Genomic DNA, 25,068 nt, shown 5'->3' with positions numbered 1-25,068 from the left:
TTCTCCTGAAATATATTTGTTAATTTGTTCAATAAAACAAGAGCATCATGATGAGAGGAATCAAGAGAAACTTTATTCGTCATGATTAGCAGATTTTAAAGAAGCAAAACAAAACTGGTTTAATTCTTAAAAAAAACACAAAAAAACGGCGAGGGATCGTGTTCTGTTCCTACTAAAACATGCAGATGTTATTTGTGGAAGTAAGTTATTGTGTGATCATTTATTGGTGGTTTTTAGGATCAATCAAACTCAAAACACGGTTGAAAATTTCATTACCTGTTCATGAAAAAGATGTAATGCATTATGAGAGCTAGTAAGTACATTTGACTCAACAGGGTTTAATTCTAAATCGGATATAATGTCAATAAAAGATACTAAATAGTTCATTGCTGTAGAATAAAAACCCCCGGCAAAATTCATAAATTCTTTAGGCTTGTTCAAGAGTTTAAACTGATTTAAGACAAACATCAGGTTGGCTAACTGATAGCCTTCAGTGCAAAGATGACTAATGTTGTGGTCAAAAGGTTAAGAAAAAATACACATGTTGTATCACAAGTTGAGCCAGAGTGAAATAGGAATTTACAAGAGTAAGTTTCACTAATGCTGGGAAATGACACACTTTTAGTTAACTTTTTATATTTCTGGGAAAACACAAAAAGGAAAACATTGGATTAGAGAATAAATAAAAAAGCTCATTTAATAAAAAGTCAGTCATTTTTAACTATAACAGATCTCAACCGATTAGCACTTCATATCTTTAATCTTACAGCAGGATTAAAGCTGCAGTATGTAACTTTTACAAAATTATGTTGTTTTTCACATATTTGTAACATTTTAACATGTGACGTATAATAAAAGATTGAGCTTCTCCAACTACCTCCAGTGCTCTTATTGCCACCCAAAGAAAAGCACTGCTTCTGGTCAGAAATAAGGAATAAGAGCCAGGAGGAGGGTCTTAGTGCTGTCAATCATCCTCATGTACACACTGCTCAATATGCTATTGGCAGAGAAACAACTTATTACTGAAAAAACATTCATTCGCCAGCAGTGGCCATGTTAACTAGCCTGATCGTTCATGGCAGGCTCTGTTGTGGGGAACCAGCTGTAGCCTAGCAGAGAGTAAGGGTGTGAGCAGCCATTACACTGCTGTGATTGACAGCACTGAGACCCTCCTGGCACTGATTGGTTCTGAGTGGCACATTTTCTGGTTAGAACTTGGAGAACTGGCAAAAGGAAGAGGAGCTTCACAGACTATCTTTATCATATTATACTGTTACATTACTAGTGATAGTTTTTTATTCTTGTTCGTCAGGAGATTATACATTTGACATTACATACATTTTGCAAAACTTGCATAACTTCTCCAATTTTTTTCCCTTAATGAACAGAAATCACCATACTGACATAAAAACGAGAAAAAATGAACAGATAAATACCTAAATAATAAAATAATAAGGGGGTGGGAGGTGGCATTGTGGAGGTAAAATGTAATAGTATTTTACTTTTTTTATTAAACTTAATCACATGATGGGTCAGTTAAATCATTCTACACATTATGAAGGGAAAGATTTTATGTATTCCACAAAAGGTGTCCACCTGCGAGTAAATTTTGCTGAACTGCCCCTCACTGTTAATGAAATTTTTTGTCTTCAAAAATGTTACTAGTTTTAACAAATATCTAAAAAAACAAACTTTTTTTTTTAAATAAAAGTTACATTCTGCAGCTTTAATGTTGATCAAGTTTGTCATGGTAGAAGATGGAGTTTGAAGACTTTGCATTGTAATTTATTTAAAGTCAGGTTTATGTTTAAAAGCATGAAAGAAAATTTGTTCTCACTTTTTCCTCTACACATCTTCATGCTTTTCTCCTATTCAGGAGCTTTAACTGTGGAAACCTCACTGCATGGTTTTTGGCGCGAGAGGAATCTCAGTAAAGTACAGTTCACTTCACTTGGTTTAACAGAAGGATAATTAGGAGCTCAGAATAAATTGAATTGCTTTACTAAGTTCAACCAGAGGGAAAAAATGACACTTCCAAACATTTACGGTGTCTATTTTTGTATTACGGTACTAAGATCTGAAATTATTGGGGGTATTTTTATTCAATTCTAATATAACCACCTGTTCTTAAGCAGACATGCTCTGAAACATGGCAAGGTACACTAGCAAACATCTCTGAACACACTTCTTTACTCACACTGTAAGATTTCTCAAAGTTAAGGAAATAAAACGGGTGACCCGTGTGTGTGCAGCCTTAAAAGGTCACAACTCTGCAGCACAGCAGCACAAACACTTTTGAGTCCACCTGAAATGCCAAATATTTCTTCTAGATGCTTTGTTTCAAGCGTTGGGTTTAAAAGAGTTGCCATAACGACTGCTTCTGGAGTTATGTCTTCCATTTATTTTGTCTCACTCCACCTCCCAGAAGATCCCATGTTGGAGGAGTTTAGTGTGAGACAGATCTTCTCTAGCTTTTGGTGCAAGATTCCAAGTCCTCTCCTGGAGGACTTCAGAGGTTAAGGGACACAATGACATAACTGTCCCCTTCACACTTGTCCACCATCATGTAGACCTGTCCCACTCCCTGACCAGTTGACGGACCTCACTGCTCTGAGGACGCCGGCTTCCTTTCTGTACGTCTTCACCTGTGTGCAGCCGTGCTTCCTTATGCCATGCCAGTCTCCTTCTCCTCCCGTCCAGCTCTACTCCCATTTTTGCTCTCACTCTTCTGATTGGTTGGTTTCTCACGGTCTCCTCGTCTCTCACACAGCGGTGCTTCGGTTGTAGCAGTGGAAAACGGGTATCCATGTTTGTTCCTTTTCTATTACCCGGATTAAAATACGAACAAACCAAGCTTCAGGCAGGTCTCTGTTCCAGCAACCTGAAACACTAACACACATAACATGCTAGTTAGGAAATATGAAATGAATTTTAAAGCAAAATAAAAAACTTTCATAAGTCATTACAAAAGAACAATCTTGTGTTATTTGCTGTGATTAACAGTAATGACAGAATTTGATGCTTCTCACATTCTAGTACTGGGACAGTCCAGTCACTCCATGTTGGTAGGCCCGTTCCCCCTGGTATGTGGAGTCCTGGGACAGAGCCACATCAAACTGGGACTTGAATTCATCTCCTAGGTAACTGTCCTAGAATGGGACAAGTACATCAATTGGTTAGTTTTAAAGATTTTCAATGCTGGAAGGAATTAAGCATGTGTACATCAAAACTCTTCCTGGAAACAGGAAAATGAACAAACCTCAGTTTGTTTCATGTACAGTGGAACCTTAAAATTTAATTTTAATTCATTCAAACAGGCAGCTTGTGTCTTGAGGAAAATAAAAGTTTCTCCGGATAAAATAATGAAATTTAAAATTGTTCCGTCCAACCCTCAACCACACCTTTGCCGAAACATCCACAGCACTAAAAAGAAATCACATTTTTAGTATAATAGTTATCCATCTTTTGCAGCAGCATAAGTACAAATGAAAAAAATAAGACAACGAACACAGTTTCTTTGGACCATCTAAATGTGGACGTGTTTTAAGGTTATATTCACACAGCAGACAATTTTTTTATTATTCTTTATTGTTGAGGTATTGAGAAAATTACAAGAGCACAATTTCAGTCTGATCAGATACAAAATTTCTTCTCTTTACATTTCCATTTACAAAAACAAAACAACAAGATGGAACAAGGGGGTATTATTTTGGAAAAACGTTACTTTTATGTATATAACAATAAGTAAATTATATAGCAAATAGACCCTCTCCGAAGAATGAACCCTCTCTTTCTTAATTCTCAACAATCTAGGATTCTTACATATTGTGTTTTGTTGACATACAACACTCATTTGGATCACAAGATAGTAAACTTGTTCAGTTGAAAACAAATTAAAAATGTTAATCTTTCCATCTGATAGATTTCATTAACACACTATCCATTCTTCTACAGTGGGAGGCAAAAGGTGGAGCCAGCGCCTGGTGACAGTTTTTTTTTTTTTACAAGCTGTAATTAGTATTTGAAACAGATATTTTGTGTTGTCAGGTAGGGATTATGTGTCACCTAGAATAAGGATAGCGAATTTATAAGGTATTCTTATTTTCAAGATATTTTCAATATTTTTGTGCATTTCTATCCAATAATGTCTTATAATTGTACAATCCCAGGATATATGCCAGTGGTTGGGTTCTGTGTTTCCACATTGCCTCCAGCATTTAGGCTCCCACCTGGTACAAGAAATTTTCTGTTTCAGTGTTATAAAAAAATCTAAGCAGGCTTCTCCAGTTAAATTCTCTCTACGAGTACAAATTGGTACATCTCCAAACTGCCATGCAGTAACTGTGTCATTCTTCTTCTGTGATTCCATCTTGCTTTCCTTTTCCCAATTTGTTTTCACATATAAAGTTGAATGTGTTTTTTTACTCATAAATCCCTTGTATAACCGTGATATAATACCTTGTTTTGGATTTTGCCTGATATGCTGTTAGTATTTCTGTAAGTACTGGTTCCTGCTCATCTGTATGTCTAATAATTTCCTGATTAAGATAATGACGTACTTGCAGGTATCTATAAAAATCCTGTTTCCTCAAGTTATAACTTGTTTTAAGTGTTTTAAAGTCTTATTTGTTCTTTATCCATTAACAAAGATGAAATATAAAAATAGACTTGTAAATCAAAACATATCAATGGCCAAGCCGGCAGACATGCAGAGATGGCCATTTTATCTTAGCATACAAGAAACGCATAAACCACAATAAAGGTGACAACATGTCTAAAGGAAGAACAACTAAACAATTAGGAATGAAAGAAGGGACAACATAGAGAGGATTGGTGAACATACCTGTGACAGTTCAGGCTGGGAGAGCCCGGGCTGGCTCATCTGGGAGGGCTGACTCATGCTGATGTAGCCTTGTGTGAGGGGCCCCTGGGAGAACGGCTGGGAGCCCTGGTCCTGGCTAGCCTGGCTGCCAGTCATGTGACCTCCGTGCTGAACTCCGTCTATTCCCACGTCTCCACGGTTTCTTTGACGAGCACCTCGAGTTCCACTGCCGCCTGTGCTGGCTGATTTATTCTTCGTGCTTTCACCACGACCTCAACATAAGAATCAGGTAAAGTGATTTGATCTAAACAATGCAGTTGGCCATCACTGACAGAAACATTCCTCTCACCTCCAGAGGGGCCGTTCAGCTGTCCTAAATAACCAGGTGAAGGGATAGGAGGCATCACAAGGTTGATGGGAATAGGAATGTTCATGGACGACATTGGACCGAGTCCAGAGCAGATCATACCGATCTGGTCATGAGTCTGGAAGTACACGTTGGAAGGTCGGCCTGTAGAGGGAAACAGTGTGTTTATCCTTCTTTCAAATGACTTCACAGTATTCATGTGTTTTTAGTACTGGATGATGTGACAGAAAACTTATCACGATATAAGCATTTCATGTCAGTCAATATCGATAATTGATGTTGATAATTATCTATTCATTTTTTGTTTCAAATATCTGAAATACTGCCAAACAGGAGGCCTGACCTACTGTGTTTTATCCAGTTTTCACTCCATGTTTTTTTAAGCCCAGTGGCAAAAACCTGAAACTGCTGCTGCTGTGCAACTTATTCAATAGGTTGTTAATTAGGTAACCAGTGAGTGAGTTAGTTGATGTCACCAAAATTGCTTAGCTAAGAGGTTGAGCATCTAAAGCTCAAAGTGGGTCCTCGAGGGCCGGCATCCTGCACGTTTTAGTTCTCTCCCTGGTGGCAGGAACAACCTCCTCAACAAGTCAATGTTCTTCTTAGGCTTCTAACGAGCCATCATTTGATTCAGGTGCGTTACACCAGGGAGAGAACTAAAACCCGCAGGTTGCTGGCCCTCAAGGACCAACTTTGGACACCCCTGATGTAAAGCCTTTTTTCTGCTTATATCACCCAGAATGCTGTGCAGCTCTGGATCGGAGTTCAGTGAATATTCTATATAGGGCTGTGTAAACAAATATTTTAGTAATTGAGTAATCTATCTATTATTCTTACGATTAATCGAGTAATCAGATAAAAAAATAAAATAAAATTAAATTAAATATTGGTAAATCTGGTATAACACCGGTGTTACTATCAGATATCAGCCTAATTTTTCATATTTGAGCTTCCCTAACAGTTACTTTTTTGTAGTTTAGAAAATTAACCTGTAACAATAATAGCTCACTTTCTAAGTTAACCTGAAGAAATGTTATACAAAAATCTGAAATTATACTCAATTTAATAATAAAGAGGCAGGCTCACAAATGCGTATAAAAATGATCCAGCTTTTAGTTTATGTATTCATCTTCAGTGAGTAATAGATGAACTCTCTCTATGGCTATCTGCAAGCTTCATTACAAAGACTTGAAACATGTGTCTAGAGGAAATAAAATCTTGTTTCACCAACGGATACATGTTCTGATGAAATGAGTCACAAGTTGCAGCATGGATATGTGGAATATCTTGGCTATCTCCTGACTTCAAACCAAAGTCAACATGTTCACTGGTTTTATTGTCAGATGAAGACAGACTCAAAGTTTTGCATTCAGTTTATTTCTGTTCATCCTTGTGAAGCTTCTTGTGAAATTAAAAACAGAAGCCTGCAGCAGGTGATCTGAGGTACATCATCTTTCAATTAAAAAACATGCAAGATCAGGTTTTCTGGTGGAAAATGTTCTGAATTGTAATGTCTAATCATCGAAATCTTTAATATGTAAATACAATTCTATATCTGCCACCCCAGAGCCTGGACAATTAATAGCCAAGTATCAACAACTTTTGAACATTCCATTGACAATGAAGGTGTGTGCTCTGCGGGAAGAAGTTCTCACCGTTGCTGCTGCGGTCGTAAACAGAGCCAGGAATCAGCGCCTCCCTGGCATCATACATGGCTGTGCTCATGAAGCGGCCACCCTGGGAACAAACAACATGTCCACTGTCTACATCTCACATTTGCACCCAGTTATAAAAGCCCTATCCAGTGAGGAAGCCTGAATGCCAGGAACACACATTTAACTCACCGGGTTGATGGCGTTGACCAGCTTCCGTGGCTTGTTGAACTGCATGAGGCTCTCTCTCAGGTTGTTCAATGGGCCTTCTACCAGAACCTTCTGCTCCTTGTAATAGTTGAGCAGGTGGTTCCACAGAGGCTGCTTGGACAGGGCCTTCGGATTCCCCACAATGATCACTCCGTATCTGCATCACATTGGAGGAAATAGTAATAAACAGCATGTTAGCTACACCACATACAGGACAGGATGATGACATGATGCTACTAGTATTATTGTGAAGAAGGTCAAAGTTCAAGTGTTCAGTGTGAAGTGGTGGTGCTGTACCGGGCCCTGGTGAGCGCCACGTTGAGACGTCTGGGGTCATTGAGGAAGCCAATGCCCTGGTGCTCATTGGCTCTCACACAGGAGAGGATGATGAAATCTTTCTCTCTGCCTTGGAAGGCATCCACACTGGCGATTTCCACTTCCTGTTATGAAGCAGCAGTTTACCAACTCAGCTGACTGAATGACATTTCTGCTGGCTCAGGGAGCAAACAGTGGTAATTCAAACGTGGTTGTTTATGTAGGAACGTATGAACGAACGAACGAATGAACAAAGGAAGTGCAAATGTTTTTGCTTTTATCCCATACATCAATTTCTTGTGCCCATGCTTATCCAGTCCTGAAAAATGATAAAAGCTAATTCCAGAATTCTGAAGTGAAAACCCAGCTGAGCTGACCTGGTAGAGCTTGGTATGGAGGGAGCCACTGAACTGCATGTACTGGACCAGGTAGGACCGCTGTCCTTCATAGGGAGTGATGATGCCAATCTGGTCGGGTTTACCCCCAGCCTTCAGTAACCTTGTGGTTATTTTCTCCACATTGGCAGCCTCAGTTCTACAAAGACATCACAGACATCTTTAAAAAAATGTCATTATTTCACCCATTAATTTTTTGAAGCGGTCCAAAAACATTCTCACCAACAATACAGGTAATTGTGATCCAGCTCTATTTCTGTCTAATGGCAGTTATTCTATAATCTGGAGCATTAGTGGCTGAAGCAGCTCTGTCTAGCTCCCAACATCTTCCTTTGTAGATCCTCATTCCTCAATTGGGGGCTATTTTATATTTTTAGACATAACTAATGTTGATGTTTTTATAGGTTTCATAACTTAATACATGTACAAATAAACTGCAATTAACACAACGACTTACTAGCACTATATATTACGTAGAAAATGACACCTGACTAAACTGGCAAAAGTCATCTTGTTGAAGCATCAACAAGCATAACTTCACTCCAGTGGTTGGACTTTATTAAAATTTTTAAATCAAGTTAATTTGAAGATATGTAATTAATAAATACAAATTAATCACATTTTAATCAAAAACCATACATTGACAAAAACATTTATCATTCAAGAACCCTTTTTGCTGCTAAATTACTGAATGAGCTCAGAAACAAGCAAAAATGTTTGGTAACACTTTATTTGAAGGGGTGTGCATAAGACTGACATAACTCCTGTCATGAACATAAATAAGTCTTTATGAATGTCTATGAATGTTGTCATGAAGTGACAGTGAAGTGAAAATACCAACTTTGCATTAAATTATCATAATTTAAAAAAATCCTGCAAAGTTGGTATTTTTAATGAACTTTTAATGCAACCTTTAGAGCAACTTTGCATTAAAAGTGTCATTATTTACCGAATGACACTTCATGACAACATTCATAGACAATCATAAAGACTTATTTATGTTCATGACAGGTGTGTCATGTTTATGACAGTGTCATGTCAGTCTTATGCACACCCCTTCAAATAAAATGTAGCCAAATGTTTTTAATGTGTTTAATCATACTTTAATTGAAAATCCTGTATTGACAGACTAAACACTTTCAATTCAAAAAATGTTTTTGCTGCTAAATTATTGAAAAGACATGAGCTCAACAACAAAGATGTTTAACGATATTTTTTTTTCCAGGATCTAATCAGATTGTTTATTGAACCAGAAATTAATCACAGTGAGATTAAGAGAAGTGAGTTCGTCGTCCATCACTGATGATGGCTGACGCTTGTGAATCAGACTTATGGGTGTACCAGGACGTTTTTGTGTCAAAAAAAAAAAAGAAAAGAATAATTGCGTTAGAATCTATGCAAAAATGCACTGAAGTCCCACCCCTATTTTATATGACACTTAAATATCTGTTGAAACCTTTCTAGTATGTCTATCATCGTCATACATACAGGTCATTCTAAAAAAATTAGCATATTGTGATAAAGTTAATTATTTTCCATAATGTAATGATAAAAATTAAACTGTCATATTTTAGATTCATTGCACACCAACTGAAATATTTCAGTACTTTTATTTTATTGTTTTAATACTGATGATTTTGGCATACAGTTCATGAAAACCTAAAATTCCTATCTCAAAAAATGAGCATATCATTAAAAGGTTCTCTGAACGAGCAATTAACCTCAACATCTGAATCAACAAAGTAACTCTAAACACCTGCAAAAGATTCCTGAGGCTTTTAAAAACTCCCAGCCTGGTTCATTACTCAAAACCGCAATCATGGGTCAGACTGCTGACCTGACTGCTGTCCAGAAGGCCATCACTGACATCCTCAAGCAAGAGGGTGAGACACAGAAAGACATTTCTGAACGAATCGGCTGTTCCCAGAGTATCAAGGCACCTCAGTGGGAAGTCTGTGGGAAGGAAAAAGTGTGGCAGAAAATGCTGCACAACGAGAAGAGGTGACCGATAGTCTGGAGTAGAAACATCCAGAGCCACCATGCACAGGCGTGTGTAGGAAAGGGGCTACAGGTGCCGCATTCCCCAGGTCAAAGGTCAAGCCACTTTTGAACCAGAAACAGCGGCAGAAGCGCCTGACCTGGGCTACAGAGAAGCAGCACTGGACTGTTGCTCAGTGGTCCAAAGTACTTTTTTCAGATGAAAGAAAATTTTGCATGTCATTCGGAAATCAAGGTGCCAGAGTCTGGAGGAAGACTGGGGAAAAGGAAATGCCAAAATGCCAGAAGTCCAGGGTCAAGTACCCACAGTCAGTGATGGTCTGGGTGCCATGTTCAGCTGCTGGTGTTGGTCCACTGGGTTTTATCAAGGGCAGGATCAATGCAGCAGCTATCAGGAGATTTTGGAGCACTTCATGCTTCCATCTGCTGAAAAGCTTTATGGAGATGAAGATTTCATTTTTCAGCACGACCTGGCACCTGCTCACAGTGCCAAAACTACTGGTATTACTGACCATAGTGTTACTGTGCTCAATTGGCCTGCCAGCTCTCCTGACCTGAACCCCATAGAGAATCTGTGGGATATTGTGAAGAGAAAGTTGAGAGACGCAAGACCCAACACTCTGGATGAGCTTAAGGCCGCTATCGAAGCATCCTGGGCCTCCATAACACCTCAGCAGTGCCACAAGCTGATTGCCTCCATGCCACGCCGCATTGAAGGCTGCAAAAGGATTCCTGACCAAGTATTGAGTGCATAACTGAACATAACTATTTGAAGGTTGACTTTTTTGGTATTAAAACACATTTCTTTTATTGGTCGGATGAAATATGCTAATTTTTTTAGATAGGAATTTTGGGTTTTCATGAGATGTATGCCAAAATCATCAGTATTAAAACAATAAAAGACCTGAAATATTTCAGTTGGTGTGCAATGAATCTAAAATATATGACGGTTTATTTTTTATCATTACATTATGGAAAATAATGAACTTCATCACAATATGCTAATTTTTTGAGAAGGACCTGTATGTTGTCCAACAAAAACTGCAAGATAAATCTGTAAAGCTTTTTAACAAAGTGAAACCAAATCCAAACCTGTTCAGATAGGATGTTCCAGAGCTCGCTATCTCCTCTTGGCCTTGGGTGACATAGAAGAACATGGGCTTGTCTGGCTGTGGCCACTGGAAATCGAAGCCTTTTTTCACCCGATCAGCTGTAGATGGAGCAAAGAAAAACAGGAACACACCCCATGTCTTTCATCGAATTCTCTCTAAACGTACAAGTCAGATTAGCCTTGAATTAAGAGACTGCTCAGCACAAAGTAAGTCCTAAATAATTAATATTCTCATCCAGATCACTTTAGTTGTCCAATACTCTTTGTATTTGGATACAAATTCAAAGTTTCTGCATTAGGCATGGGTCACAAGAAATTTATAGTTAAACCTACAACAATGTGTCCCCTCCAAGACCTTTCAGCTTGATGATTTTGGCCCCGAGAGGAAAAGGTTTGGTCACCAAACTATCATTTGGTGACCAAACCAAATGATAGTTTGAAAGTCAAACTGAAAGTTTGATGGACTGTCAGTTACAACAAAGTACCATGAATTTACCAGCAGTAACTCCATTCTGCAAGGAGCCCTCATAGAAGATGTTGGAGGGGAAGGCGCTGAGGGCTGGGTGCATGCGGTACTGGACCTGCAGACGGATAGGCCTGATGCCCAGAACCACAAGGCGCTCAAACAGAGACTGGGACAGGCCTGCTTTTGCTGCCTTCTTACACATCACCACAGGTCCTAGCTGGCAGTGATCCCCCACCAGAATCAGCTACAGAAAAAGAACACGACGACGATAAAGAAGGTTCAAACAAGCAAGTTCAGTTGTGGATCTCCAAACAACAGGAAGAAAACAGCAGCAATACTCCTGCTGTCATTTCTGTTGGTTTCTTCATGCTTACCTGTTTGGTCCCAAGGACAACCGGCACCATGCACTCTGGTTCTGTGGCCTGAGTGCTTTCATCAATCAAGATAGATCGAAACTGCATTTTAGCCAGACGAGGATCTCCTGCTCCAACACACGTGCAGCAGATCACATCGGCATTCTGGGTGGAGGAGAAACCCAGAAGAACCCAGGTTTCATTTGGGTAAGCTTTGCTGCATCAGCTCCTTACTCTCATCAGGTTACTCAGTGTCTCACACTCAGCCAGTCGTACCATGAGCAGCTCCCGCTCAGCAGTGCGTCTCAGAGCTCTGTAGCGCTTCTCGTCAGAGGACGACAGCTCTCCGGTCTCATCCTTCAGCTGCTGGAGTTTCTGCAGCTCTGGCATGCTGCCCACATCAACCAGAGAGAAACTACAGCCATGAGGTTCTGTTCTCAATATGAACCAGAATGATCTGGAATTACTTGTATCACTACCATGTTTGCAGCCAATTCTTAAAACTGCGGTATGTGACTCTTATTAAAACAATGTTTTTCTTTTACTTTTTTTTTAATTTGTGAAAAAAATTGAGCTCCTCTATCTATGAACCTGGTGCCTTCTTAACAAATACACGGCTCTGATTGGGCATCAGAAACACCCAATCAGAGCCAGGAGGAGAGTCTTAGCACCATTATTCAACCTCATGTACGACTCACACCCTCCATCTTTCCCACTGTCACATTACAGCTTCTTCTTCATTTGCTGTGAATGCTAGGCAAGTTAGCATAGCCATATGAGTTACAAGTTACAGTGCATGCAGAGCATCCAGCTAGGGCTGAAACGATTCCTCGAATGATTCGAGTACCTCGATTACTAAAATTCCTCGAGGAAAATTTACCTGCCTCGAAGCTTCGTTAATTTATGTTTTATTAGTTAGCGCACCGTGTTCCGGCCGGGACTTCATTTGCGTTGCGCGGAGCTCTCACTTCCGCCTCTGAGTTGTTGACAAAAGCTAAGTCTCAGCGGCATAAAGTCCAATCTTCAAGATTGGCCCGTGGGGATTTTATTGATTGATGATGATGCCCGACTTTTTATCGTTTTTGGGGAACCAATAAGCATCCTTAAAATGACTGGGGAATGCCTGGAGTACGGCAGCATTTCTCCTCCGGGGCTGCTGGTTGAAAGCGAACGGCGGGAAGAGCGCTGAGGTGAGCGGATAGCCTGAACAGGGCGGGCGGCTGAGTAGCTGATGCTTACCGTGTAAATGTAGCTTTACCGACGAACCGCACAATAATTTCATATCCCGGTCTGAAGAAACGGGTGGCGGAGCGCATCGTACATGGCTGGTAGATGAGTTTCTGAGTGACCAGTGAAGGTGTCGTAAATATCCCGTATTGCTTCCCCCCGTGTTCGTCCCCCGGTCTAACGGTTCGTCAGTCCGCTGGTCTATTTCCTCCCCTCCACCCCATCTTACGTTCATTCGCCCTCTCCTCCCACTCCAGGCGGCATTTCCCGTATTTTCAAACCCAAAGCGTGACAGGTTAGGTGGCAAGGTGAGTTTAATTAATCTATTAAACTCACTGAAGATGAATACATAAACTAAAAGCTGGATTGTAGACATTTTTTATAAGCATATTTGTGAGCCTGCCTCTTTGTTATTAAATTCAATATAATTTCAGATTTTTCTATAACTTTTCTTCTGGTTAACTTAGAAAGTGAGCTATTATTGTTACAGGTTAGTTTTCTAAACTACAAAAAAGCAACTGTTAGGGATGCTCAAATATGAAAAATTGGACTGATATTGATATCTGATAGTAACACCGGTATTATGCCAGATTTACCAATATTTCATTTTATTTATTTTTTTATCCGATTACTCGATTAATCGTAAGAATAATCGATAGATTACTCGATTACTAAAATATTCGTTTACAACAGCCCTACATCCAGCCCTTTGGGCAGGTTGATACAGAGAAGACAGTTCATACCTTCTCTGTATGAACCTCCGAGCTGGATACTCTTGATGCATGAACTTATAATAAAGTTCATGTGTGGCTACTGGATAACATCTTTTGACTGCATTATCCAAATCCAAAAGAATGCACATTTTAAAAACATAAAGTGCCAGAATCCAATGTAATGTGTAGCAAAATAATCAGCTGATCTGAGTATTTATCATAATATTTGGACCAGCAAAGAATTTCTACACGACAAAATAAAATATCTGGGTTTATTTTAGTCCAGCAGAACCAGAACCTCGAGGTTAGGGTTAGGGGTTGCTGAGTGTTGCTGCAAACATCAGTTACGAGTTGGGTACATCCCGCCCACAATAGCAGGGAACAGAGCGTATCATGGAAAAGCTCATTACCTGGGGTAGAACTGAACCGCACATTAACCGGCTAGGGCATGACGTGCCAGTGGAAACCTTTAGAGATAGTTTTAACAAATATGTTTTTATATATATATATATATATATATATATATATATATATATATATATATATATATATTTTTTTTTTTTTTTTTTTTTTTGTACATTGAAAGTTACCCCAAATAAAAGGTAACGTTTATTTATATGTCCTAATTTTGCTGGTCAAAACACCAGATTGCTTACAAACATCCACTGATTAATCAGCCAGCCAGAGATTAAAATCAGCTCATCAGATTTTCATTGGCTGTGCCTGGTAAAGGTATTCCACCAACAGAATTCACAATTTGATGTTCTCTTTGAACTTTACCAAACAAATCTGATAAAATGTGCAGACCAATGCTTGGAAAGCATAAATGGTGGGAATTTTGTCATTTCTCCATTTTCAACTTAATTTAAAACTATTACCTCAATAAATCTCAAAGCACATTTTTACTCTTGTACATTTCAATATATTAGCAAAAAAAAACACAACAAAAAACAGAACAGGTATAGAAAATATGTAGAGAAAAGCCTGATCTCTAATCACTTAACATGAAAACAGTGACTACACACACCGTCCCTTGTGTGTTACCTTTCCATGTTCCGAGTCTGGTTGTGGAGAGCCAGGAAGGACACCGGAGAATCAATAGCTTCCCTGCTTTTGGCACAAAGTCTCACTACCTTCAGCCCTGTCTGGTGAATCTTCTCAGTCAGCTGATCAACAGCAATGTTACTAGGAGCACACACCAGCACTGGTCTGGAAGAACAACACAAGGGCAACATGAAAACTCTCTCAGTTAGTCCTCAGAAATGCAGCTTGCTGCCAAATAGATCAGTCATTTTTCAACATCAGAGAAAATAAAAAGCCTCATCCACAGTAAGGACTGGGGTATGTAAACTTTTGATCAGTCAATTTGGGAAGTTTCTGTTGTCATTATCATTTCAAAAAGGTTAAAAGGGTTGTTTGGCAAATGTATTTAACCACCATAAATAATGAGTGAAGAGATTTTCCTTTATTTATATTCTTTGGATAATGACCACAAAAAAATATCAAGAATTCTGACAGGGTATGAAAACTTATGAGCACAACTGTATCTTGCCAATGATTTTTTTTTCTTCATTTAGGATCAAATTAATGCGAGTCTTGAAGGATACCCCAGTTTAAAACACCCAGTTGAAAATAGAGGATTTCTGATTTCTGGTTTTCTGTAAGTCCAATAATTAAACTGTTGTAGTTCCTTACCCGGTTCCCTGCCTAGCCAGATGGTACACTATGGTGGCGGAGGTGACCGTCTTCCCTGTGCCAGGGGGACCCTGGATCAGACTGAGGGGCCGCTGCAACACTGTCTTCACAGCATAGACCTGTGTCACAACAAAGCATGTTCATTAAACCCAGTTAGTAAAAGTACCAGGCAGCAAACAGCAATGATCATTATGCTGTTAGTATTGTATCTCTCAAGGTCACCTGAGAGTGGTTGAGGTCAGGCAGGCCTTGAGCAGTGAAGCGTTTAGGCAGCTGGCACTTAATGAGCACATCCTCCACCTCGTGTCCCAGCAACTTGTGATAGATGTAGCCAGAAACTGAAGTCTCATCCACAGCAAATGTTTTCAGGGCGCTCTGCATCCTTCAGAATAAAAGCACAAAAAGCCAGCTACTACACCACTTCTCTTCATCATAACAGGTGCAAACAAGGCTGTTCGGCTGTGGTTGAATACCTGTCAAAGGAGGTGGACTTCCACACAAAGTCCACCTGGAAGTTATGAGGGATCTCCACCGGAGCTCCGGCACTACTCCGAAGCTCAATGGCAATCTCATCGCCGTAGTCTTGGGTTAAATGTTAAGGACTCCTCCATGTCTCCCAGAATTAAACTAACGTACACAAAAACAAAATCCCAGTAAAATATACTGAAGTCTGTGGAGGATGTGAATACCTTTTAAAGAATTGTAGCCGTGTAAAGTGGTTTCTGGCTAAAACATAATTTTAATTCATTGGATGGATAATTTATTAATTAAACTTTATAGCATTTCTATTTGTTATTTAGAAATGTTGGAAGGATGCTCTAAACATAACATGTTCATATTGTTACAGTGTGTAAATATACAATACACTACCAGTATGACTTAAACTAAGCCTAGCTTAGTTTAAGTAGTTTGCCAGAACTGCCACTAGATTGTGCTATGCCTCCTTGTTTCACCCTAACCCTGTTCTGCCCACTCTGCCTTATGATTATCTGACCAGAACACTTGTGAACAATTGTGTGCCTGTTAACAGTCAGAAGGATACTGTCAGGAACTTTGATGACATGTCCAATGCCTTTCCATGGAGGGGCCAGGTCTCCTTTATATCTGAGGCAGATTTCATCACCCTGCATTAGTCGCATATCTCAAAAAAAACAAAACAAAAAACAAAACAAAAAAAAAAAGAAAATAGATGTTAGAAATTAGCCAAGAGAAAAGTTCAGAGCATAATTCCTGCTGCAAAATGAACAAATATTAGGGTAGTACCGATTGTAGTTTCTGGCCGATCACCAATCTTTAAAAAAACCTGACCTGCTGATTCTGATTTTGGCCAATACCGATTTTTTCCCCTGAAAATTCGGCAAAATATAGCGACAGAGTTGCTAAGTTAGCAACAGTGGGGGGTGACTATTGTTAACCACAGAGGCTCAGATGTGACCTGGTGGGCCGATCTGTCAGTTTCTCACTGCTGAGCAAAAGGGAACAGTGGCTGATTTTCAGTCCTTTCTGGAGAGAGAGATCGGTGGATAAGATCCGCTTCACATCAAGCAATCTCCCAAAATTGAGCAAATTGGAATGGATTTATCAGTGCTTCCCCAACAAGTGTGTGTGAAGATGGTAAAAACTTAAGATAGTTACCAGAGTCAGTCTTGGGAAGGGTGAAATAAGCAATCCTTTTTTTATTCAGGCCCAGGTCCCATCTAATCGTTATATTTTCTTGAGTCTGAAGAGGGGAAATAATAGGACATGCTTCAACTGAGCTAACAATAACTATTGAGTAAAATAATAAGCATGTAGAAAAGCTAGATATCATTCAACCATTACCCCTGTGGGTTTTCACCCAAAACTATTAAGATTTTTTTTGTTTGAGAATAATAAAAATACATAGATCACAATAATCAAATTTTTCTGCTTGTATGACAAGCATACACCAAACACTTTATGAATAATTGCCAGTTAACCTGTGACTCTTTCAGTTTCTTATCATAGTCAGCCTCCAGCTTTACAAGAGGACCAAAGATATTCTGGTACTGATAGGCATCCTCGTAACGCAGGAGGACGTGCTGTGGCTCCTCGTCCACTCCAGGCTTCTCCAGGTCCTCCAGAGTAGCAGTGGGATTTTCCTGTCAGAAAAACAAAGACTAAGTCTAGCATGACAAGGGTCAAATAAAAAGCCACATAAACCAGTTCCATAGTTGTATTAACTCTAGATAGCTTCCTGCTGAGCACATCGAGAGTAAAGAAGCCTTAGGAACTAAGGCACAGATAAATCCGATAAACTGGATTTCCTAAACTTTGGGAAATTGGTGATTGGCCAATACTGATCTTATCCACTGATTTTATTTACCTCCACAAAGCTCTGAAAAGCCACCACAACCACCACCACCAGAATAATAATAATGTCCCCTTTTGCTCTACATTGAGAGAGGACTGACTGACAGATCCACGATGACATCTGCACTGTTTTAGAATTGTAGTCTGCCTGTAGTTTTAGCAATGGTAGCAGAGGAAGTGAAGGAAGCCATGTTGGCAACACTTCCAAATATTGAATTAAGATCAACATATCGGCTCTTCTCTCTTTGCAGTGGAGAATGGTTGCTTACAGAGCTGGCAATTTCCGGTAAGCTTCATAGCATTGAAATGGAGCATTACATACGTCACACGCAAACGTTAGCAATTGGGTAAAATTTAAAACCTCAACACAGTCCACGCCTCCAGGAAGTGATCATTTATCAACAGCTGAGAGCCCAGACCGTCTGGACAAAGCAAAGCGTATTAGGAACAGCTTATGTTTGTGTCACACTATAACTAATGGCAGGCAACTGAAAACAACAGTATTGGAGGTTTTTATCAGAAGCCTCTGATAAAAGACCCTTTTAAGGGACTAAGAGAAAAAGGAAACAAAAAAAACATACGCATGGACAGAAAAAGGTAAATGGGAAAATAAGAAAAAAAGGAAAAATGAGAAAGAAAAAAAATGGCCTCAGCAGATACAGTATACGTGCACTGTCGGGATTGGGGTTTTTTCTGGTGTATTTTTTGGTTTTCTGTGGAGTCTCTGTGTTGTCCTGACTGCCCCCGATTGTTCCCAGCTGTGTCTCGTCCCCCGATTACCCTCGTGTATGTCAAGTGTTCTATAATTTCATGGCTTCCCACGCTTGAAAAGGAGGACTTGAAGAGACTTCAGGATTTTACTCAATCTTTTATTTTCACCAATGAGTGAGAATCAACAGGTAAAAAAACCTACAAAACACATACAAAATATTTTAACACATTTTAGACATTTGGTTCAAAGTTAATAATTTATCTTACTCACCAATTCCATTTTTAACCTTAGACATACATTTCTTTCACAATTTTAACCATAAATTCAAGTATTAAATTATTAAATTCCATGTTTGGTTGAATCAAACAAATCCAAACATTTTAGAATTACATTCTTTTTCTTAGAACATAAGTTTTTACATTAAATATCTTAACATACATTTAATGGAACCAAACTGTAAAAACTAGCAGTGTAAACTGTTACTCCAATAAATTCTGCATTTCTTTTCTCAAATGGAAAACCAAAGTCAAACTGCATTTCAATTGAGTCCAGTTAATTGCTTAACAGTAGTCCTTGTTTAATCTAAGTCCTTTTCCCATGAAATGCTGCTTTGGAGGCTGTGTTTGCCTTCCTCAGCTCTGTTGCAAAACCAGCAAAGTGGTTGGTGGATTCCTTATATTACCTGAGTTGAGGGTGCTGCTGATTGGGCCAGATTTCTTTCACCTGCTGAGAAGTGCTACAGAGTGGCACACTAATGTATGTGTTTTGTGTGTGCACACACAAATGTGTCTATTCATGCACCCACATCTGAACTCATGAGCAGATCTGCGCAACAGTGTATTTAATGTCACCTGTGTCCCATGTTCTTTGTTGTGTCCTTGTCGTACCGTTCTGTCTACCGTGTCACGTGTAGTCTGCGTCTTCCGAGGTTCCTTCGTGTTCTCAGTTGCTACCAGTTAATGAGCCTAAGCCTTCCGTTCGACTGTGCTGCCTGGTGTTTTGGAACTTTTTTGTGGACTGTTTTTCATTAAAATCAACCTTTCCATCTCTCAACCTGGGCCTACGGCATCTCTCTCTCTGCACCTTTACCACAGTTGATGACATGCACATAATAACCTGACCATGCATGGAGTTCAAATGCAACACAGTTCATACAGCTGTCTAGACAAATCAGATTCCATGCAAAGAAGAGTTACTGTAAATAAATGAGTGTGTGACAGAAAGGCTAATATTACCTTCCACAGCTCCTCCAGCTTATTGATCTGCTGGGCGGTGATCTGCCGGGCCCGGAGCTGCTCCTGTTCTGAGGGGATTTTAACCAGCCAAGACAGGAAGCAGCGGTCCTGGATGAGTGGCTGCCACTGGGAGCTGTCCCAGTTAATGTCCTTCAGGCTACTCTGACTGGCACACGGCTGTCTGGGATTCATTTGGACAGAAATCAGTATTCTTTTAAAGCAAGCCTATGATCAGGAACATGTGTGAGCGGGGTACCTGCACAGCAACACCACCACTGAGTCGGCCTTGGCTGGGATGAAGCCCAGCAAGAAGACGTTGCGGCAGCCACAGTTGTAGCACTCCAACACCGTCTCTCCCAGAGGCCCATCTTTGTGCAGGGTCACCTCCTTGGACTTGGCCCTCACCAGGTGGTTCACGATGTGGCTGCAAAGGTAAGCTAATTAAAATTATCGCAAAGAGTACAGGAAGTGACATCACTCCTGTGCTTATAGCACGCTCAACATGCCTCTAGACTGCAAGTCATTGTTTAGTTGTGTGCAGCTCTGAACACATTGGCAGGAAAAGCAGCAAGATACAGTGACAAGATGTAAAGAACCAAAACGTAATGCAGGGTGCATATTTTGTATTCCTGATGTAACATTCTATACAAAATGATTGTGTTATTGGTGCAGTACTGATAAGAACGACTCTCCAGTGCCTTGTTTCTTAAGCTTTTACACAATTTGTCATGTTGCAACTAAAAACAAAGAGGTATTATTCAGGATATTAATAGACCAATACTAAAGTAGTGCATACTAAAGTGAAAACGAAGTAAAATTTTCAATTATATTAACAAATAAAAATCTTAAGAATTGTCTGCATTTGTATTCAGCCCCCATGAGTTAATTCCCTGTAACTACCGTTCACCGTCATCACGACTGCTAGACTTTTGGAATATGTTTCTACCAGCTTTGCATATCAAGAAATCAAGATTTTTTTTGACAATTCTTCTTTGCAAAACAGTTCAAGTTTAGTTAAATTTCATGTGGAATGTGTGTGAACATTAATGTTCCCCTTAAACTTACTGTGGGTCATTTCAACACCTAAATATGCATTGGTCTAAGCCACTCCTTCCTAGCTGTGGCTGAATGTGTATAGGTGAAGATCCACCCCAGTCTCCAGACTTCTTCAGCTTCTAACAGGTTTACTTCCAGGATTGTCCTGATTTAGCTCCGTCCATCTTCTATCAGCTCTGACCAGGTTTCCAGTCCTGGCTCAAGAAACATATCCCCCCAGGATTATGCTGCCACCACAACCACCACCACCAGAATAATAATAATGTTTATCATTATTACTACTATTTTTGTTGTTTATAGATGTTGAAATTTGCTTTGGACTCTGCGTGGTGGGTAAAAACTGTAAAACACTTTGTGAAACATTACTGTGTTTGGGGAAAAATGATTCCTTGTGTCATCTTCCAGAGGAGAGCTTAACAAACTCCCCAAAATAATTACAAATTGAAAAAAAAATACTTTACAAAGGGAAATTAAATATTTTCTTTTTTTGTTGGGCTTTTTCTTTTGTTTACCTCTCCCAGAATCCTTTGCTCTGTATTGATGATCTTATTGGTCATACTGATGATTCGTAAGCGTGTGTGAAATGTTTTCAGGGTGATGTGCAATGTTCCATTCTCCACACATATCGTTTAACCTCCAGGCTAAAAATGTCAATTGGATTAATACTTCTTTATTATCATGAGTTACTTTGCTTTGGTCTGTCACCAAAAATGCAATAAAGGTTGTAGCTGTAGCAAGTTAAAGTTATGTGAAAACCTTTGCAAGGAACTGTACCAGTATTCATTTCAATCAAATTTAGAATAACATCAAGTTTTTAAATACATTTTAGGAACGAAAAAAAAAAACAAAAAGCTCAATTTAATGAACAAATACTCTCTTCGTTGTGCATGTGACTGATACCTGCCAGATGTATTCCCACGGCCATTACAGAACCATTTCTTGCTGGTGTTGCAGTAGACCACACAGGCTGGATCGTGAATTCCACAGTAACTACAGAAATGCCAGGAATAAAAAACACAGAACAACTACACTGAGGTGACATGAAACCTTGGAAAACAATAGACAGAAATGTATGAGCAGGCTGTCAAAGATTGTCACTACATTTACTCACTGAATGTAATGGATTTTATATTAATATTTTGAAATAAGTACTCAGGTGTTTTCAGAGACACTTGTTTTTACAAAGACCCATCTACAGATGTTCAAGGCTTATAAAATCTTCTGATGGCGTTACTGCTGCTACCTCCTCCTATCTTTGCTTTGATTATATAAAAACATCACTTGTTTCATAATCCCATTTGACTCTAGCAGTTCATGGTTATTATCGGTCTGTCATTTGTTAGTAAGTGAGCTCATTGGGTAAGTTCTGCCTAGAAACTCAGGCTGGACCTGAGGGTGAAAAAACTGGAGGAGGCACATGCAACAGTCAGGTCTTTTACCAGCAGGCATGCAATGGGAGGTCCTTGCTATAGTAAGCATCCTCCTCATCTTCCTCAAAGTTTAATTCTGCAAGGAGCTGGCTAGCTTTCACCACAGGGTCATCTCCATTCTGCAGCACAACATCCGAACCGTTGACCTGAGGAGAATAACATCAATGACTGGATCATAAAAAAAACATATACAACACTAAATTCACTCACTGGAAACCTCTGTTTTAAAAAGCCTGAACACAGTTAACTTGATGCGATCGATCAGCTCTCATCAGTTATATTATAGTACAGGAACACCGCTCTGTGTACTGTACGATTAAATAACTGTTGACAGCCTTGAGCCACAGCTTGCTTCGGTGTTCAGTAAACAGACTGCGTTCGTCTGCTTTTATTACTGAGCCATTGAAAATTAGCAGTGACTGGTTGCACAGGTAATAATTAGCACTGTTGCTCTTAAGTAAATAAAGCTCGAACTCTAACATGCTAACTGTAAAAGCAGAGCAGCTAACCTCCTAGGCAACCAACGGCATTAAAGCAACACATCAGGCATCTTCCAGGCTGTTAGCTACCATCAGCTAACTTGTATTGTGTTAACACAGCAGGAGGCGCATTTTCTAAACAAATGGCGAAAAAAATTGAACAATTTCACGAACCTGATTATCTAACTGGCTGTGGGTCTGGCCCTGCGTCTGCGTTTGGCTTGGCAAGGTAAAATCAATGAAGTCGTACTCGGAGCCCTGGGTGTCCGCTCCCAGCAGCTCCGACTCCTCGGTGTCCAGGAACGTCAGGGTCTGCGAGTTCGGCCCGTACGCCTCCACGCTCATGTTTCCTGCTTCTTCTCGATGGTATTCCTACCGCTTCGAGAATATTCCATAAAGCGTCGGTACCCCGGAGTCGTCCCAACCACAGAGACAGGATAATGATGCAGAAGGTGGCTAAGGAGATGGAGTCTCGCTGTGGACAAGTGGATAGTGTTCCGTTTCCTGTGGTTCATCACTAACACTCGACTCCTAAAGGACCTTCAGTGCACTGGGCCTGCAGAGGAAAGGAGGCAAGAACGTCTGTGCCATCTTGTGAATACGGACTGTTAAAAACGTGCAGTCTCAAAAACATGAAGTTTGTCATGCAACAATGTTCTTTAAAATACAATATTCAGTTTGTTTAACTGAGAACAGTACACTGATAATAAAACCAACTGGGTTTTGAAATTAGGATTAGTCTGTTGTTAAATCTTAAAATTTAGAATATAATATTTTACTAATTTGTTTATTTTCTCGTTGATTCATAATTAGAATTTTTTGTTTAATTTTAGTTGTTTATAATTTGTTGGTCAGTAATTTGTTTAATTAGTTAATTTCAGTTTGGGATGTGGTGCTTCACATAGAAATACTTAGATTTTTGGTAGCTTTGTAGGCACTTAAGTGGTCATATTGTTTGTTTGTTTGTTTTTTTACAAGTGACATCGTCGGTCACCCAGTCAACGTCAGGCTGCCACTCAGTCAGTGGGTGAGCAGGTTAGTCAATCAGTTAGCCATGATGCAGGAACCAGAGGAGGAGAAGCAGGAATCCTGTGAATCTGTACCATATTGTCTGCCTGCAGTTATGGAATAAAAGAACATAGAACAGTTTTTTTTTTTTTTTTGGAACATTTATTTGTAGCTGCATAAACCAGAAACAAGTGACAATTTGAGTTGCACTTTATTTTAGCTTGATGACCTTTAAGTCTGAAGTTTATTTTTTCATAGACAAATAGTTACTAAAGAAAGTTCTTTAAAAGAAAAAAAAACATGCATTCTGAACTCACTCTACTTTAGCTTAACTGAACTTCTCTCTTTTTTACTGCAAAAGTATGGGATGCTTTTCTTACTTTGTCCCCCTTTTGCACCGGCAGTTTATCTTGAGGAAATAAACAAAGGTGCAGAAGTTCATTAAACTGTAACATGCGCACTGCGCTGCACAACTAATGCGGACGCGGCTCAGCCGCTGCGAAGAATTAAACTTAACTCACCCAGCTGTTTTAACAAATGGAGCTGAAGATATTACCCTCCTGCGCTCAGGAGGAGTGTGGCAGATGGAACATCTGTCCATTCCGGGGAACCGAAACCACAAAAAAATAAATAAATAAATAAAATCCTGATAAAAGCGCACTTCTGGACACCGCACAGGGTAAAAAGCTCATAGAGTTCAATTGCTCAGTTTGGATCAGACGGATCCAACTGACTGATGAACCAGAGCAGATTTCTCTACAGATGTGGACCAGGAGGAATTTGTGATACTGTGTATTCAGACCCCAGCAGGTGAAGTGCTGGTAATTTAAGTGGAGTAGTTTAATTTCATTTATTATAAGTTGTTGGGGCCACAGTCAGCTTTCCACAAATGTTAAAGGTTCTCAGCTTGCTCAGGTTAGTACATCCTGGCCTGAGCCTTCTTATAAAGCTGCTTGGTGTTGCTTGTACAGTCCAGCTTGTTGTCCAGCCACAGGCCAAAATATTTATAGGTCTGCACGACCTCCACCTCCTCCCTTCCTATCAGAACTAGTCTTGGACTGCCTCTTTCCCTCCTGAAGTCAATGACCAGTTCCTTTGTCTTGGAAGTATTTAGATGTATCCTGTTTCTATGACACCAGACAACAAAGTCCTTCACCAGACTCATGTACTCCTCTTCGCTGTCCTTGATGCACCCCATGATGGCGGTGTCATCAGCATACTTTTGAATATGACATGTTTCAGAGTCATAGCAGAAGTCTGAGGTGTACAGGGTGAAGAGGTTGGGTGACAGCACCGTCCCCTGCAGGGCTCCATTGTTGCTGACCACAGTGTCAGACGTGATGTTATTCATCCTGACGAATTGTGGTCTGTCGGTAAGGTAGTTGCAAATCCAGGTGAGCAGGCAGGAGTCCACTTTCATTCTGGTACGTTTTTCCAGAAGTGCAGGGGCTGGATTGTGTTAAAGACGCTTGAAAAATCCAGGAAGACGATCC

The 25,068-nt window shown here is 39.8% G+C and overlaps 1 protein-coding gene across 1 annotated transcript; it reads right to left on the bottom strand.

The window, feature by feature from the left end:
- Window positions 1-51: 51 nt before the first annotated feature.
- On the bottom strand, window positions 52-24,450 carry LOC106927375 (regulator of nonsense transcripts 1). Its single transcript, XM_015002907.2, has 24 exons — window positions 22,742-24,450; window positions 22,098-22,234; window positions 21,559-21,648; window positions 19,859-20,026; window positions 19,603-19,783; window positions 17,283-17,444; window positions 16,960-17,044; window positions 16,367-16,465; window positions 15,798-15,906; window positions 15,547-15,706; window positions 15,325-15,443; window positions 14,674-14,838; window positions 11,966-12,080; window positions 11,711-11,854; window positions 11,367-11,580; window positions 10,852-10,969; window positions 7,744-7,900; window positions 7,349-7,491; window positions 7,034-7,208; window positions 6,845-6,926; window positions 5,172-5,333; window positions 4,844-5,094; window positions 3,030-3,149; window positions 52-2,889 (listed from the first exon to the last, which is right to left on the bottom strand). Exons 1-23 carry the CDS (start codon window positions 22,910-22,912, stop codon window positions 3,033-3,035), a joined length of 3,324 nt encoding a protein of 1,107 aa, XP_014858393.1. The 5' UTR covers window positions 22,913-24,450; the 3' UTR covers window positions 52-2,889; window positions 3,030-3,032.
- Between the last annotated feature and the right edge of the window lie 618 nt (window positions 24,451-25,068).

The sequence above is a fragment of the Poecilia mexicana genome, unplaced genomic scaffold (assembly GCF_051168715.1).
Source record: "Poecilia mexicana isolate PSO_F unplaced genomic scaffold, ASM5116871v1 scaffold_17, whole genome shotgun sequence".
Lineage (NCBI taxonomy): Eukaryota > Metazoa > Chordata > Actinopteri > Cyprinodontiformes > Poeciliidae > Poecilia > Poecilia mexicana.
Note: the sequence above shows the minus strand (reverse complement) of the source record. Positions and strands in the feature narration are given on the sequence as shown.